The sequence below is a fragment of the Ostrinia furnacalis genome, unplaced genomic scaffold, assembly GCF_004193835.3.
Source record: "Ostrinia furnacalis isolate ACB-3 unplaced genomic scaffold, ASM419383v2 OfSCF0629, whole genome shotgun sequence".
Classification (NCBI taxonomy): Eukaryota; Metazoa; Arthropoda; class Insecta; order Lepidoptera; family Crambidae; genus Ostrinia; species Ostrinia furnacalis.
Genome location: NW_021130868.1, coordinates 28,443 through 45,731, shown reverse-complemented (window position 1 = coordinate 45,731; position 17,289 = coordinate 28,443). Strand labels below are relative to the sequence as shown.

Below are 17,289 nucleotides of genomic sequence, written 5' to 3'. Positions count from 1 at the left end.
TAATTTTAGATCAATATCAGCATAATAGTATTCCGCAGACTACGTTACCTGCGTCGCCTGGCATACGCCGTACGTACAAAGTATTATTGTGTGGTGTGAACTGTAATTTTTATGATGTTAATTCAGTTTGTTTAGATACTAATAACTAAGTAAATCTATACTAATATTATAAATGCGAAAGTAACTCTGTCTGTCTGTCTCTCTTTCACGCCTAAACCACTAAACCGATTTTGATTAAATTTGGCATAGAGATAGTTTGAGTCCCGGGAAAGGACATAGGATAGTTTTTATTTCGGTTTTTGAAAAAACAGGGACGCGCGCGATAAAGTTTTTCTGTGACAGACAAAATTCCACGCGGGCAAAGCCGCGGGCGGAAAGCTAGTATACAATAATATATTCTTAAACTGTATTTTAACCTGGAATCTGGATTATCAATATTAATCAGGTTTATTTGTTTAGGTTTATTTTTATTATTAAAAAAACTCGTGAAATGAAAGAAATCAATGTTTATTGTATTTGATCTAGTGATAAAATAATATTTTTTTCTTGATTTTCTTATTAATTATTTCAATCTATGACACTGATATAAAAATCTGTCGACAAGCTGTCAATATCGCAATTCCTCAAAAGAAGATACGATACTGATACGATATGAGTACGGTGTAGTCTGTGGTAATCGATGTCACTCGTAATGCCAACATATGATAAGCCTTAAATGTTAAAGACACATTACTTTCTGTATTGTTGGTAGTACGTGCAAGACAGAAGCGGGAAAAATAGGGCGGGAATGTTTAAAGGTAAGTGTACACAAAGCTCAACTTATTTTATTTGTTTTGTGGTGTTACATAGGTGAATAAATAAAAAATATATTTTCATGCGTATTTGTGTGTATTATTTCGATTTATTAATGTATTTTATTTTTTGAAGGGTCTTTGTGAAATACATGACAATGTGTATGGTCTCCGCCACTAGATTTTCAATTTCGTTGACCTTAGAGCGACGTAAGTATATCACATGGAACTGTGGGTCTAGACAAAGTGCAAATTATAATCGCAAACCAATCGAAAAGCCCCTTTTTTGTATGGAGTTTTGACGGATTCGATTTTCGATTCGATCAAAAAGTGCGTTTTGTCTAAGGGGGCTGAACTTATTATATGCCTAGTTATTTGATTTGCAACTCTTATTTTCTTTGATTAGGTTCAAAGTCAAATTATAATGTGTTTCAATCGATTTTAATTTAATTCTTATTAGGTACTTACACCCTATAATTTGAATCTTACTTTAATGTGGGGTTTTAAGGTAAGTGAATACTTACTGCTTCTTTTTAAAATAGGTATACTTACTAACTCAGATCACTCCTGCCTCAAAATATAACTCACGAACATAATAGGTATGGAAATAACATTAAAAATGCCGTTTTTAACTATATTTTATTATAAAATGACAAAGAATAAATCTAGAGTTCAATAGGGTAGTAACTTAGATGTTAATATTGTATATTATAATCAGAATTCATACAACGGTATTATTTAACTGTAGGTAGAGAGTCCCAAAGAACCATAAGTCCATGGGCATTTCACAAAATCAATGTCATGATCATCAAAATACATTTTTTGGAGTTTGCTCGTTAAAGCTTAACAATTTCTTTAGTCAGGTAGTAAGTAGTTAATTTTCTATTAGAGTTAAGATTTAAGTCGAAAGGAAAATATCAAGATCCCTGTTCTTTTGTCCAATGATTGGTCTTTGGCATATTGAATCATTTACACTAAATGACGCGTCAAGGAAGGTCAGAAAAATCACCGAAGAGGAGCAAACGTAAGAGATGTGCTTTTTCATAGGAAAAGTATGAGATATTTTTTTCGTTACTCAAACGATTCACTTTAAACTATTTAACTATTTTAACTTTACACACAACCCTTTAATTTGCACACCATTTTAATTTTTAGTGAACAACTAAACAATACTAAAGTCGAAGGAACAAAGAAAGGAGAGTAGTACAATACTCCTTAGGAAGATTATTCTCGATAAGTAGGTATTAATTAACTATAGCGACTACTGAAATTAAGATAGGATTATCTAGTAAATCTTAAAGTAATGATTATGTTAATTTTTACTATAGATCCTATTAATTTAATTTGTTAATTATTAACATAGTTGTGTATAATATTTACATCCGCAGATTATAACATGAGAATAACTGCCACTTTATAGGTTTCAAGTTCATATCTGTAAGTTAAATGTATTGATAAAATATTTAAATTCAGTTTGCTAATAATGTCAAATTTGTTTATAATTAAACTATTATCTATAGGTAATCCAATTCACGACGATATTTAGCATATCCCTATAATTGGCAGTTACACATTTTTGCTAATTCAACGTTTTAATAGGGAATGGATCAGTTCTTTCCACGCAGCAGGAATAAGGGACGTGGGCTTAGGTTCGCACCCGGGCGGCATATAATTTATTCACATTATACCCTGTGCTAGATATAATCCATTTGATATAATTCTATAAAACATATCATTGGCAATATATTAGTCCCTTACTCCTTTTACAATTCAACTAAACAACGATTTCGCCTATACTTAACCGCGCAAGATCGGAAACGTTCAAGCAAAACAAGGAAGGTAGTCGTATAGGGTTAACACAGAAGCAGATACACACTTTAAATGATAATGACTTTAGATTACCGTTTGGATAGTTTAGATCTATAAGTACGAATATGTCTAGAATACCAATTGTGTACTAACGTACATCTTCATTATATTGATCCCCTTTAAAATTTATAAGTTTTATTTACAAATAGTATATTCTCTTTGAGTATTTGAAAACACCGTGAAATTAAAAAAAAATGTTTTGGAGGTTAAAGGATAAAACAATGCAAGGATAAATACAAAACAGGTTCCCATAACTTCAACGTAGGTAACTCTGTCGTACTTTAGACAATTGGTATCGAGTATGTTAGAAACAAAAGGGACGCAGGGTAGAAAGGGAAAGGTGAAAAATAAAGAACAAAAAAGTATCAATTATAATAATAAGTTTAATCATGAAATTAAAAATAAGAATGAAATTAACCACACAAAAGGCTTAACTTTACAATAAGAAAAGAAACGATGACATCTTAAATTAGGCATTACAGAAACAATGAAGTTGAAAGTATGTTGCGGCGACGAGTGTCGCCCGAGCGACCGATGGGTGCATCATGCGCCTGAGCCAATCTCAGTTGATATGTCGGCCTACCGCGAGGCTCTGTACCGATACAGCTACTACAAGAGGTGAATATAAAGCGCAATAAAATATACTTAAGCATCCTCAGAATGATATGCTAGGATATGTCGTTTGAACGCAGGAAGGCAACACGAAGAGCTCGGCCCGCGCACGGCGGCAGAACTGAAGACATCCGAAAACAACATCCACATCTTTCAACGCATAACTTTAACTAACAAATTGAAACAATGTTCACTTACGATGAATAAAATTGCATATATTGCGCTTAATAAAACTCTCAAATATAATTTAACTGTAACATTTTCATCAACTTTTCAATAAATGTTAAGATTACCTCAATTACCATTTACCTAAAATAATGTGATATTGACTCTTAAATTTGGCATCTCATCCTAAACACTGATCTATTTTATTATTTTTTAATAATATTACCATTATTATCTAAATATTTAAAATACTTCTCTAAACACATAAATCCCTATTAATTATCTATTAGTCAATACCGATGTTATTGAAAAAACTTTAGGCCTGAAAACGCTACACACTGTGTCGACTACGATTGAGCACAAGCAACTGATACATAACTATTCACGCGATGCGCCTTATGCCGTGTGTAGCGTTCTACGTTCAATAAAGATATGTAATCTCCTTTTTGTGATTTTGTTTATCGAATACGTAATAGTAAATTTTAAAATTACAAATGCGATCCCGCCGATCTCGAAGCAGACCACCACCAGTCACTTTCCATTTCTTCACTTTATTTCAAAACAGGCACAGAATCCTGCACCTTATTAGAAAAACATTTTCAAAAACGTGCAAAATATCACCACACCCTGGTCTCCTAACATTATCTAAACCAAATAACTACTAATGTTCTTATCGTAGGTAGGTACTGATTAATACAATTTGTATGATTTTTCTATTAAAACTTACATACAATGACGTTCTAATTTTTTCAGTTTTATTCAATTTACTAAGCTCTATTTTTATTTATTTAGAGTACGTGATGTATATTATACAATTTTATAATAGTGTAAATATGTGATTTTATGATTTCAAATTGATTTCTTAAATAAGAAAAACGGGTCGGTTGTTCGACCGTTTGATATTTGTGACTACGGGCGTTATGTTGAAAGTAAGGAATGAAGGGACTTGAGCCTCGGCGAGGCTGAGACGCCGCTTCATGCTCGCACCGCCATACTTACACTCGCCTCAAACTCTACCCTAGTTGAAATGCCGTCGTGGCATTGTCAAGATATGTATGCTTCTGTCGAAGACTTGCGAGCTAGTAACGACTATTGTGATGATCGTTCTCACCTCACGTGTCACGTTCAGGTATCTGTCTCACGCGTGTTCCGCCGTCATTCGTGTATACTGGACGTGTAACTGAACACTTAAAACTGGTCCTAACAGTTAGATTTAATATCTGGGCATCACTCTATGACCAAATTCTTTATAATACAATCTTTTTACAAAAGCTTTTCTTACCAGAGTTTAGACATAGACAAATTACAAGATTTTTCATAACGTAAATCACTTACCCACAAGCTTAATCTCTTTTGCATTGGACTAGACGCATTTTTAATTAATTTAAGAAGGCAAAGTCGTGTGAAACCAATCGAGAACTTGGTGAAGTCCGAGAAGCGTGAAAAGCTCGAGTGTTGGAAGTCGGAGCGTCTATATACAAAACGAAACATCGAGGGAGAATTATTTAACTAAAATACTGTTTAATAATGAAGTATTGTGACCTAGTGACAGTAAATACTGACGATTATATGTCATAGAGCAAAATCAGATCTCGCTAATACTTGCGCGTGGCGGCGTCACACAACAATTATTCTAATACGTCACCGCGCGCCACGCAGCGTTCCCCGACCAGGCAGAATAAATAATTATCTATAATTAACTGCTTAGTGAAATGTATGCACGAGCATTTATAATATGTTGTAGCTACCATTAATATAAATTAACATCAAAATAAATGCATCATGTCACTATTATGTCGCTGAACATAACTTTAAATAGTGAAATATAATCTAGATGCTTAGCCTTAAGAGTTGTGATTACACTAACTAAACGTCACGAACTACTGAAACAAAGTATAGAATAATATTCTCCTAAACAACGAAACGAGTTTGGAAGCATATAAGATTGTAATAATATATAGCGCGGGATGTCCGGGCGCAGAAGACGTTGCATACACCTAAAATATATTATTAAAATATATCTAAAAACTAATATTGCACACACATACACATTTCTAAACGTAACATTCCATCAATAATAAAATAAGAAAAAATGTGTATGCGTACAAAACTATATAATTACTTATAAAGAAATGCAATAATAGTAAATTGTGCATATTAAAATAGAGCATAAAATATATGTATAAAATATAATATTAGGATAATAACTGCAAATTATGTGACAAAGAAATATTTTTTTAACAATGTGCTAAAGTGATTATTACAATTTAGGATATAATAATAATAATAGTCTGTCATTAACCATAAAAATAACTGGGGCAATGTCAAACATTGCAATTAAAAATAGTTACACAAACTGCCAAATTTAAACAAATCTAGCGCAATCTAATTGCAGAATTATATACTTCTGATAGTATTTCGATTTCAAGAATCCATAAATATATCGAAATCACTGGAAATCATTACACGTTTACAAAAATAAATTATGAAAATCAATAAATGGAATGAATATCACACAAAATAGAAATCCTCTCTGTTGTAAAGTAGGTGGGCACCCTTGTTCTAAAATAACGAGTAAAATGTGATGATAGTATCTTAGATTATGATGTACAGTAGTAATACGTACGTATTCATTAAGAAAATAGAGTAGCACTTAATTTCTAGACTGATCCGAGTAAGCGTAATACAGATACAATTTAATTTTCAGTCGAGTCAAATTCTCGATTGTGTGAGAGGTAAGATGTATGACAGTCGGGTGTTGGGCGGCCGTACGGTAGCTCTTTATTATTAAAAATAATATACAATAGAGTAGCGCTGCAGAAGATCCCGTGCACAAAAATCTTCATCTACCTACAATTGTCGCTACCGGCGCCACACTGGCAACATTTCAACTGGCGGCGTCAATTAGAACTAATTGACAGTGCGATTCCTCGATCATCGTAGTTTAACTTACATTATACTAAATAGCTTAGGCCTAAAGGCCCTAGAGTCTTGAGGCCGCTGTAATTATAATTATCAATCAGCGACATGAATTAGATCTAAGACAATAGCTGCCAAGCCAAAGAGAATGGCCTTAAAATTCTAACTACTATTATGTTAAATATCAGCGCTACGAATAGCGCCTTGCACTGGAACTTCCTATAACTGGGCAAAAAATCCTATTGCAACTTGGACAAAGAATCAAAAATCTTAAACATACTCCAATTATAACTATCGGGAAATTTAGATTTGAAGGGGCTTATCCAAAAAATTTGGACATGAAAGGAAGTGACTTGAATTAGTAAGACCATGCTCTAGTGGCGCCACCTAAACTTGCAAGGGATCCTATACAGCGAATCGAATAGTGAGAGGCGTACCGCAATCGGCTCGCAGCCCGAACCGACCGCCACCGCTTGTGTGATATTCCGGGAAGCACCCTTAGATGCTGGACTTGGAGAACGAGACTCGAAGGTGGTTCGACTCCGAGAGTTGGTAGTTGTGCATTTTAATTAGCGCCGCCACCGCGTCGTCGATTGAGGGTAGTTGCACCAATGCCATTTTGCGGTCCTTGCTGTAATGGAAATAACGAGAAAATGTTGAATAAATCACTTAACTGGAAGAAAACTACTGGAACACTTATTGCCTAAAAGATGATAAAGATATGTCAGAGACTCCATCAAATGGTAGATGGCATTGTGACAACTGTTGGGACTTGGAAGAAAAAAGGAAAATAATTAGGCAAAACTCACGGGAAGAACTTGAATGCCTTGATTGTGAATCCCCGTTTGGTGAAGGCTTCCTTGATGTCATCTTCCGACACCGTGGCTCTGAAAAGAGGCGTCATACGTGTTAACCACACAGCAATGTTCAAAATATGTTTCCAAAACCAGACCAGAAGGAAATTCAGTTAAATGTAGCAGAATATAAGTGATGTCCTTGCTGTCGCCGTATTTTATATCTGCATACACCGAAAGTTGTTAAGCGGAAAAAGTGACAAATGGGCGTCGCTGCAGCAAATGAGACGTATAAATTGGACAATAACTTACGGAATGTTGGACAGATGTAACGTGGCGCTCGGCGGGTAGATGTTCTGGTAGTTTTTGCTTCCCGGCTTCTTGAATCTGTGCAGCGGGCTCTGTGAGTAATCCCTGGAATGTAACACGGGAAGAATGTATTCCGCGGTCCGTATGAGGATTATGTTCGGGGGAACTGTAAGTGAGATGTTTCAACATGGAGGGAACATTTTCCTTGTACATTTTCTGCTGTTGATTATTTTTAAAAGGCAGAGGAATGTTGGATTATGTTGTTTACAGCATTTTGCGGATAGTATTTTTTGAAAATGACGTGTTCTGTTGTAAAAAAAATATGATGATTCATTATTTTTACTGCAAAATAGGCCTCCCCCATGCTTTCTTGATTAGCTGTTTGGACATGGAAGTGTAACCTTTATAAGATCACTTGTTCACCACGCTGCGCTAGTCGGAGCCTTGCTCCTTAGCCAAATTGCAATTCTCGTCAAAAAAATAGTTTTATACCTTATTTCAGCACGAAAAGTTTTAAATTCAAACTATCTATCGTACCTCGTGAGCCCAGCATCGGGTTGGCCTTCCTTAGGCAGCTGCACTGTCTGGTGTTTGCTCAGCATGACGCGCATCGCCTTGCCGAATACACGGAGCTTGTCCATGTGAGTCATCGCTACAAAAAAATTAAACGTCTCAATTGGCACCTATTTAATTTTTTTTTAAATAAACCTTTGAATGAATTTCTTAAGTATGGTACCAATTAATTATGGAAACATAATGAAAGTCTAACAAAATATTTGAAATTGCGTGGGTCAAAAAGTTTTCGTTTTCACGATGTCCTCTCATGTTTGAATAGTACAGAACGAACATTCGTTAACGAGTACAAGCAAGCCATTTAGACGAAATGATGGGGTAGAGTTAATAAGACATTATTGAATAACGTAATTTTAGGCAACTTAACCCTATCATCAAGGCAAAACTGCGATTGTGTTAAGTCTCTACACATTACCAACGCGATTTAGATTTGAAGGTGTAGTTTAATATTTGTTTTTCTTACCTAGATGTGCCTGGTGCGGCTCAGCCATCTGGATCAGGGCTGAGTCCTTCTTGTTGTATAGGATTTTCACCCGTTGCACGTCCCCGTATACACCTACACACAAACATAGTCTTACACACTGACCACGCTTGTGTTTGTACTATTTCTAATTAGTCTATTTAGTCAGGGAGTTACCCAACTAGTTGGACTTGGAGTGAAATTTTGAATGCATCGTAAACATTTTTGTAATTTTTATTTGGTTAATTTCAATCCAATCCAAGAACAATTAAATTATAGTTGGCTCAAATGTGCGTTATTAGATATAGGTTCTGTATGTAAGTAGGTAAATAATTGTGTTCTATATACGGTGTAATAAGGCTTTGTTTATTGTTTGAAGTAATTTTGTTAGAACATCAAATAAAACACATTTGAGAAGACCCAAAATGTTGTCTACAGAGAACGCCTAAAAATCTAAACTAAATCCACTACATTTACTCTGAAGAATACAATGTATTTTAGTAGTAATGTTGTAAAATATACAGGGTGGAAACGATAAGTGATCTCACTCGATTATTTCTAAACTATACAAGATATCGAAAAACTGGTTGCTGATCCTGAAAGTGCTTCACGAGCTCTTTCAAACGGTATCAATAATAGGTTACAGAATAAACTGGAACTATCCGAAAATTCAATGTTTCCAGCATCCATACATTTGGTAAAGTTACATAATATTAAAAACTACACAAGATATCGCAAAACTAGATACTAATCCTAAAAGTGCTTCACGAGCTCTATCCAACGGTGTCAACAATAGCTTACAAAATAAATTGGATCTATCCAAAAATTCAATGTTTCCATCTTCCATACATTTAGTACTATCACAGTCATGGCACTCATCGCTTGATAATATTATAGCAAGTAAAACCTAATACCAATGTTTTCCACAAATAATTTTAAATAAGATGCAAGTTACGAGTTTATTTAACGACTTTTTAAGTTTATTATTAAACAAAAAATAAATTACACTTCTAATATTGTGTGGCTGGCATACATTTAGTATGGAAGCTAGAAACATTGAATTTTCGAATAGTTCCAGTTTATTCTGTAACCTATTATTGGTACCGTTTGAAAGAGTTTGTAAAGCACTTTCAGGATCAGCAATCAGTTTTTCGATATCTTGTATAGTTTAGAAATAATCGAGTGAGATCACTTAACGTTTCCACCCTGTATAATAATGTCATGAAACGGGACAGTTGGAAAATTATACAGTGTGAGTCACGTTAAAGTGTACATATGAAAATAGATGAAACTAGACCTATTTTTATCGACAAAAAAGAGGTCAAAAATTTTTTGAGATTTTTTTTTAATTTTTTATAGATTTTTTTTTCTTCCAATTACTTATTGTAAAGAAAACGTAATAACTTTTAAACTAAGCGGTATATCCTGATAAAATAAAAACAGTAATAATGCTAAATAACAGGAGATACTAAAAAAATACATAGAATACACAAAAANCTGTATAAGAAGAAAAAAACCACTTCAAGCGCTAAATTGGTCACGGTAAGCCTTTATTAATGCTTTAGCTATTAACAGTCCAGACTCGTATCGGTCTGCTGTTTGAAGCAAACTACGAACTGTGGTAAAACATTTTTCTCCAACATCTGGTGGCTTAGAAACTTTCTATTTCAAATGTGCGATGTAATGCAGCTCGCTGCAGTCTCGCTTAATCTACAAACTTCAACGTAAGAAATTATAAAATTTACAAAATGCAAATTATACATCTGCTTACAACTGATAGAGACAGACGGAAAAAATAAAATGATAATGAAACAAAGACAACACTGGGTAGACAAGAGACGTATAACTTAGCTACGACTAAAGCGTCTGAAACACAAATTGTCAAGTTAATAAAGCGTTTAGGTTCGATAGTGTTATCAAGCGAAGCTTCGACAAACGGATGCGGTTATCAGTACAGAAGTCGAGAATGTTAGGTGACAATTTGTCTTCCAGGCGACAGGGCTCAGGAGCATATTAATGTTTTAATATAAAATACGGAATGTATGTGCACACGTACCGAAAAGGGTAAATAGAGCGTCAGGCGTGACCATCTAAAACAATAGGAGAGAGAAAGAGACAGTATTATAAATAGTCGTAAAAGATATTTGACATCATAATTATCTATAAAGAAATTAGCAACTTATTTTTAAAGAGTTTTGAGTAGGATATATAAGTATAATAGCCTGTAACGCCGCTCGTATTAGTGAATGCATTAGTCGTTTGCGTAATCGCCGAATGAGCCCATCGTTACGGAGTAGAGCTACGCGGTCGTTACTGGCTATTGTGTTAGCGTAATGAATAATTTGACAATAAACATTTACTACTAAGGTCAATCAATTTTCATCTAAAATTTCAACGTTCAAAATTCTGATTTCAAATTAGGTTGTCTCATTTTATGAGATTTCACCTTTGAGATTTCAAGCGTGAACCTAAGCAACGTGTTTGTTTCGGTTACTAAAAAGTTTTAAAACAAAAGGTTGAGGGGGGTGTTGTAAAAAGTTTGTAATAAAGGTCCTGTTTGGTTTGTCAGGAGTCAAACATGGGGTGTTTGGGTCGTGGTGTGGACTGTGGTACTGACCTCTTCGTTGAGGTTGGACACGAGGAGCACTGTGGCAAGCGGCAGCGGGGGCGCGGTTAGGGCTCGCAGGGCCGGCGAGGCAGGCGTGAGGGTGAGGGCCCCGAACGCGGGCAGTCCCACGCCGCCCACGCCCACTCCGTAGGGCGAAGTCAGGCCCGAGCCCAGTCCTAGGAACTGTGGCGCTAGCACACCTCCACCTGTTTGGAATTTACCCCTAATGAATCTACTGTTTCTAACAAAAGTTCAAGAAATAAACTGCTCTATTTTGGCCATCCAAAGACAAGTTTATTGTCTTTTGAGGTAGGTTAACACTACTTTGAAACATAATAACTTCAAGCTAATTGGGAGAAGTTAATTTTGACGTAGTCGCGTAACAACTACTATTTTAATCCTACCTAATGTTAGCAAGTTTTGTTTCCCTTTCGAGACTAAACATAATATGATTTAACTTACATACTATTATTGTGAGCTACACTAACATGTAGCGCTTATTATTAGTCACAAAGGCAATAAAATACTTAACCTAAAATAAAATTATCAGAAATAAACAAGATAAAACATTAAAGTTGTTTTAAATTAAGGTGCTGGTGCCAAAATATCAAAGAGTCTTTAGAATAAAAATCAGAAACATGTAACGCAAAATAAAATAGAGTTTAGCAGTTCAAATATAAGCACCAGGTAGGTAGGTTATTAGTACTTACTTTAAATTGAAAATTTACTTTTTTGACGTAAAAAAATACTTAAATTTAAAAGAACGAAGATCAGGTTGGCTTCGGATGCAGGATATAGAAAGTTCGATGCATAACAGATTTCGATAGAACTACTAGATACTTTGACAGAAGAGGCATGTACGTAAACGTGGTGTGGTGGTATTAAAAGTGGTTCATGCCAGCTCTAAACTACACGAGGTGATCATCGGGGTGGCGCTAGAGGCAGTGGCATATTCTCTGAGCAGGATTTGGAGTGGGGCCCGATCGCATTTTAAGAAAGAGGAACTGGAATGCGGCTCTGTGGTAACGACCATAGCTATAGGGCTGTAAAGAGGATATGAAAGGAAGAAGTTGTTAGCTTTTGTTCACAGAGTGAACAGGATCTATGCGTCTAGCAGCCAGGTGCATGGAGTATCAGAAACTAAATCATCCTAGATGCAAGTCATGCCCTTGGCGGCCGTATCTTTCTGATCGAGAATTGAATTAGAGGAAGACATTTAAGAGAAGTTAACATTGACAGTTTATATCCTTCAGGGTGGTGAAGGGGACATGGTGGGAAGAAGTTGTTTAGGTTCATGCCAGCTCTAGTCTACACAGGGTGTCGGGAGCGGTGCGCTAAGCGTCCAGGTGCGCGGAGTAGTAAGAACTGACTTATCCTGGATGCGAGCGCCAGGGCGAGCCGAGCCCGCAGTGGCATCAACTCACTGGTCAACAGCTGGTGCGCGTCTCCATCGCCCGACGGCAGCGTCGGGTTGGTGTAGTCCCGGGACTTGTCGTTATTGTATTTCACGTTAAGGCAGGTCATCTTTGAGTAGTCGATGCGGAGGGTGCAGCATCCGTTGTAGATGTTTTGGCCGTCCAGAGCCTGCGAACAAAGAAGCACGCTTAAAATTCAGAATCTCACTCATAATAACGATTATTTCACAAAGAATCTGCCGCACGTTCATTGTCTACCTACTCTATTCTTCGGCATCAAATATGTATTTGATTATATGAATATCTCGTATTGAAAAACAAACATGAAATTGATCAGATATTGCTTAGGTGCTTAGAATTAATTTTGGTATGTAGGTAGTTAACTGCTGCCGCGACACAAGCACAGCTTAGTGCAGCAGCCGCTAGATAAAAAAACTGTAATTCTTTTGTAAAATAAAATACTTTTACTTTTACTTTACTTTACTTGACGCTTTATTTTTCATGTTTAAAAATCTGCCGCAGCTGAGAGGTGGCTTTATTTTTAATGTTATGAAAACAGTTAAAATATCCCGTGTAACATTTTTTCCTACAAAGTTCCGGTTTGTAGTTCGATAACTGCAGTAGCGGAGAAAAATTCGCATTACCTATGGCTGTGTCAAAACCGTTAACCCCCGGCGGCCACAGTTATTTGTTTGCGCCGCCTGCGGGGGCGCTGATAGCCGCATCGCGATAGAAAGGGAATTAATTAAAATGCACCGACACTCAACCCATTACTGCAGCTTTATGCCTTTGCTACACAAACATTTTTTTGAGAAAAACGAGAACATATTTTAATACTTGGGTGTTTTGTTTTGGAAGCATGACTTCGAATAGATTAACGTCTGCTTATCGATTCAATATTGGAAAGTTTAAGTTTTCTCTTCACGTAATTCTCATATATTGTAAACACATATTGTGACAAGTATTATATTATAATGGCAACCGTAATGGTAAGTTTTTGATGGCCATTTGTTTTGATTTATATTAAAATAGCAAAATGAATGCGAATGATAAATCGGGGATTAATACCAGCTTGTTTCAAAGGGTTTTAATATTCCTTCCTCAGAGACCATTTCAGAATTGAACGCTTCCGTTACCAACCACTTTTAAGGAAATGAGTTTATAATTAATTTACTCCGTTTTATTTTAATATTAAATAAAACTGACTAAATATCGACTGGTTAAGTGTTTGACTCATTTTCTTCTTAATTAGGTTTACCAATAACCTTATAACCCATTTTTAAAATACCTTATTTACTTTAGCTTCGTATGACTACACGTTAACACTTTTGATAATTTAGACGAAATAAACGAATCGCCTAATTAAAGTTGGAAAAGAAGTTATGAAAATAGGAAAACAAAAAATATGAAATGTCTCTGAAAGAATACAATTATTTAGGTAGATGTTCCAAACAATTTAGTCCAGGGAAGCAAATTAGAGTTCGTTTATAAACCGTCACCTGTCAAATGAAAAATGGTGAAATTACGACGGGATCCATTAGCTAAGTAAAATGTTTTGTATTTTTAATTTCATAATCATATTAAACGCGACGGGCGATACTGGCTGGAAGGAAATAAATAAAAACAATCGACGGTGTTTTGTTTTATACATGGAACATTATTTGAAATAGCTATTAAGTTTTTTTTCTTTGATTTATTAAGTAACTTTTTTGACATTCGATTTGCAAATTAAAAATTTGTAAATGAACAAATGACTACATAACATAGTATTATTCCTTTGTTCGATTGTGGAGTATTAAACAACGCAGGTTGACTTGAAAAATTGTTTTAAAATCGCGGAGTTTGAACTACTCGCGCCTTCAGCAGAAGTGGTTACCATAAAGCAAATAGCTCTTTTACAATCCAATAAAAATATCAGAGACGCAACCAAGAAGCGAAAGTTCGATGTCGGAACGTTGGATATTGGCTGTAGATTTAATAAATTTCTGTTCTATATGCAAATGCGACCCCCTGATGTGTAGACGTGAATAGATTGGCTCGTTTAGAGCTCAACTTATATGGAAATGCGAAAGGCACGTAAGAAAGCGTGGAAGAAGAGTATCGGAGATACGTAATTAGTTTTGTAGACCCTCGCGGGCGAATTCGATTTCGGCGATGAATGCCGAATTCAAGAGAAAAGCGTGAGCGAACGCCGAGTAATTAATTTACAATTCTAATGTGTATTTTCCCTAACGCATAGATATCATTAAGTAAATTTTTAAAATTCAAATGGGACTGTGATTCATTACTCCGCTTCGGCTGGTTTGCTTATAACAATAATAATATTTTGTTTAAGGACACTTATGATTTTCATAAGTAGGAACGTTTATTATTCCTACTTTGTGGAAATTTGATTACATTACATCCAAAATTTTTCATAGCCAGTTTATTGTTACAAATCTCCAAATCTTATCCGCATTGAGATTCTTATGTCTTTGAAAGACCAAGAAAAGGCAAAGACGAAAAAAAAATTAAGAGGGCAATGAAGGATTTTGAATTGCAGATTAATTTCTTTACTTTTATAAGCTTTTTCGGAGGCACTCTTGAATTTAAGTCGGACTGTTTTAGAATATTCTATTCACTTTTATTTTTTAAATGGTTAAATCTGTAAATCTTTCTATCTTCCCTTTGTACAAACAAATACTGAATTCATAATTTGTTTTATTTCGTTATGCCTTACTTCCAGCTCTAATAGGTCTACCAGTTGGTTTTAAAATACATTTAGTATGTTAATGCCTAATTAATTAAATAGGATATCGCAATTACAAATGTTATTAAGGCAAGGGCCCCATAAAAGGCCGGTAATCTGTCTAAGGAGCTCCGTTTTATTATACTCCTTCGCTCTCAGTATCAATATTCACGGGAATTTTATTTTAATCTTTGGAAACGTTTATTTGCGCTCGCAGAGGGAGTCGTAATTGAGGTAAAAAAATATTAGGAGGAGCGACAAGGTGATAAAATGACAAACGTCACGCCCGGTTTGATATTGGGATCTTTTACTGCGTAATAGGGGAGTGAATTGTTGATTCTTCCGAAAATGGGATTTCAGAAAACTTATTGAACTTACGGCCAAATTGGACGGCTGAATGTTTGCCGAGGGTTTTGGTGGATGACTCGCGCCTGGCTCGGGACCTTTTGTCTCTTTGTCGTGGGGATAAGTAATCACATCTGATCATTACTTAACTGTACATATAGTACGAGTAGAGTGAGACAAATTAGGGGAAAAATGCTTTAAAGTGAGTTGATACCGACATAAACTTAGCTATTTTAACTTTGGTAAAATTTTAAAAGGGCTACTTTTTACGTCTGATGGAGACCTAAAGTAAATCTTAGTTTAGCTTACCTCAACGAAGCCAAATTTATTTTCTAGATCTTAATTATGAAAATGGCTGAAAAATTTAGGTTAGCTCTTGCTCTATAACCAGTTTTATTTGAGTAAAGCAACATTTCCTAATAAGCATGATACAGATCTCCTCAAGGAGCACGACTCCAGAGTTTTCCGGCACAAAAGGAGCGTGTTACAGTCCCTTTGCCCGAGTTAAACATTTGTCTTGAGCGGGTAAGTAAATCGCGGCGGAATCACGGCAAACAGCCAACAGCCCGTCAAAGAGCCGAGACGGCATCTACGTAAGACGTAACAAGTGTCCTCCGAATCTCTTAATCACGTCGCCGGTAATTGTTTTATCTTTAGCTCGTTAGAACTCGTTTAAGCAAAGCCTTCTTAGTGAAGGATTAAGTGCGGTCCGCCTTAATCCACCCCCCGCTGCTAATTCTGGCGGTTTTTCCACGGAGACCAGATAAACGTTTTTGTTGGGGGTCCCGGGCTCGCCCCGTTTAATATTTATAAGAGTGCATAACGCTTAAAGTGCTTCTGCTACCGGTGCAAGGCTTACGGTACTGAATGCATTCGGTTTTTTGTCACAGATGACGCCGGAAAAATGTAATGAAAATATTTCGAATATGACATTTGCTTGCACGCCAGCTGTGTACTGGAATAATGAATTCGGTGTTACTTTTTTCAGAAGTATTCATAGAATTATTCAATGAATGCATTAACAAAGATTTATTAAACAGCAGGAAATCTCTCTTAACGATGTATTTGTGACGTTACATGTGACTTCACTAAACCCATCTTTGGAATTGCGCATCGACGTTTAGATCATCTTCCATGGCGTAGGTACTGAAGTGTGTTTAGTTATTACGCTAAGCACAAGAGCGAGCTGAAGCCGATTCGAGCATAATAAAGTTCCCTAGTGCATTACTGATTGGCGAGACATTGTAACGCGGAGCTAACTATTCGCTCGATTAGTCCCGGATAAAAGATCACTTAACGTTCGACGCGCCACCGCTCTGCGCTGAAAACAAATACCACTAAGAGAGCAAGCTTTTAACTAAACCATTGTGTTAATGAAAAAACCGACAAGCAAAATGTTTGGACTGCTCATTTTAATCAGGTCGCTTTTTGATTGCGCCACCCGAAAGCATTCAAAAATTTCAATCGTCGCGAAATGGGATTGCACTATGGTGGATTGCACTCTGATTAATATCTTTTTTGGTTTCGAATAGAGAGAATTTCGAATCTGCAAAGTACGAGCTCCTATGAAGGTCGGTTTATCCTTTATGAACATTTAAATTATACCTAAGGAAAGTTAAGGAAACAATTAATGAAGTTTACCAGTCACAATTAGGGTGTACACATTTGTTGACGCGTCACCGAGCCAACATCAGCCGCTCC

At 35.9% G+C, this 17,289-nt stretch overlaps 1 protein-coding gene across 1 annotated transcript in view; it reads right to left on the bottom strand.

The window, feature by feature from the left end:
• Positions 1-1,866: 1,866 nt before the first annotated feature.
• heph (polypyrimidine tract-binding protein 1 heph) overlaps positions 1,867-17,289 on the bottom strand; it is a gene marked incomplete at its 5' end in the record, with an annotated part of 43,083 nt that continues 27,660 nt past the window's right edge. The window contains 8 exons of the mRNA XM_028323228.1: positions 1,867-6,987; positions 7,166-7,243; positions 7,463-7,564; positions 7,997-8,111; positions 8,496-8,588; positions 10,549-10,582; positions 11,110-11,306; positions 12,525-12,684. Coding sequence (XP_028179029.1) covers positions 6,855-6,987; positions 7,166-7,243; positions 7,463-7,564; positions 7,997-8,111; positions 8,496-8,588; positions 10,549-10,582; positions 11,110-11,306; positions 12,525-12,684 — 912 coding nt within the window. The remainder of the gene's footprint in view (positions 6,988-7,165; positions 7,244-7,462; positions 7,565-7,996; positions 8,112-8,495; positions 8,589-10,548; positions 10,583-11,109; positions 11,307-12,524; positions 12,685-17,289) is intronic.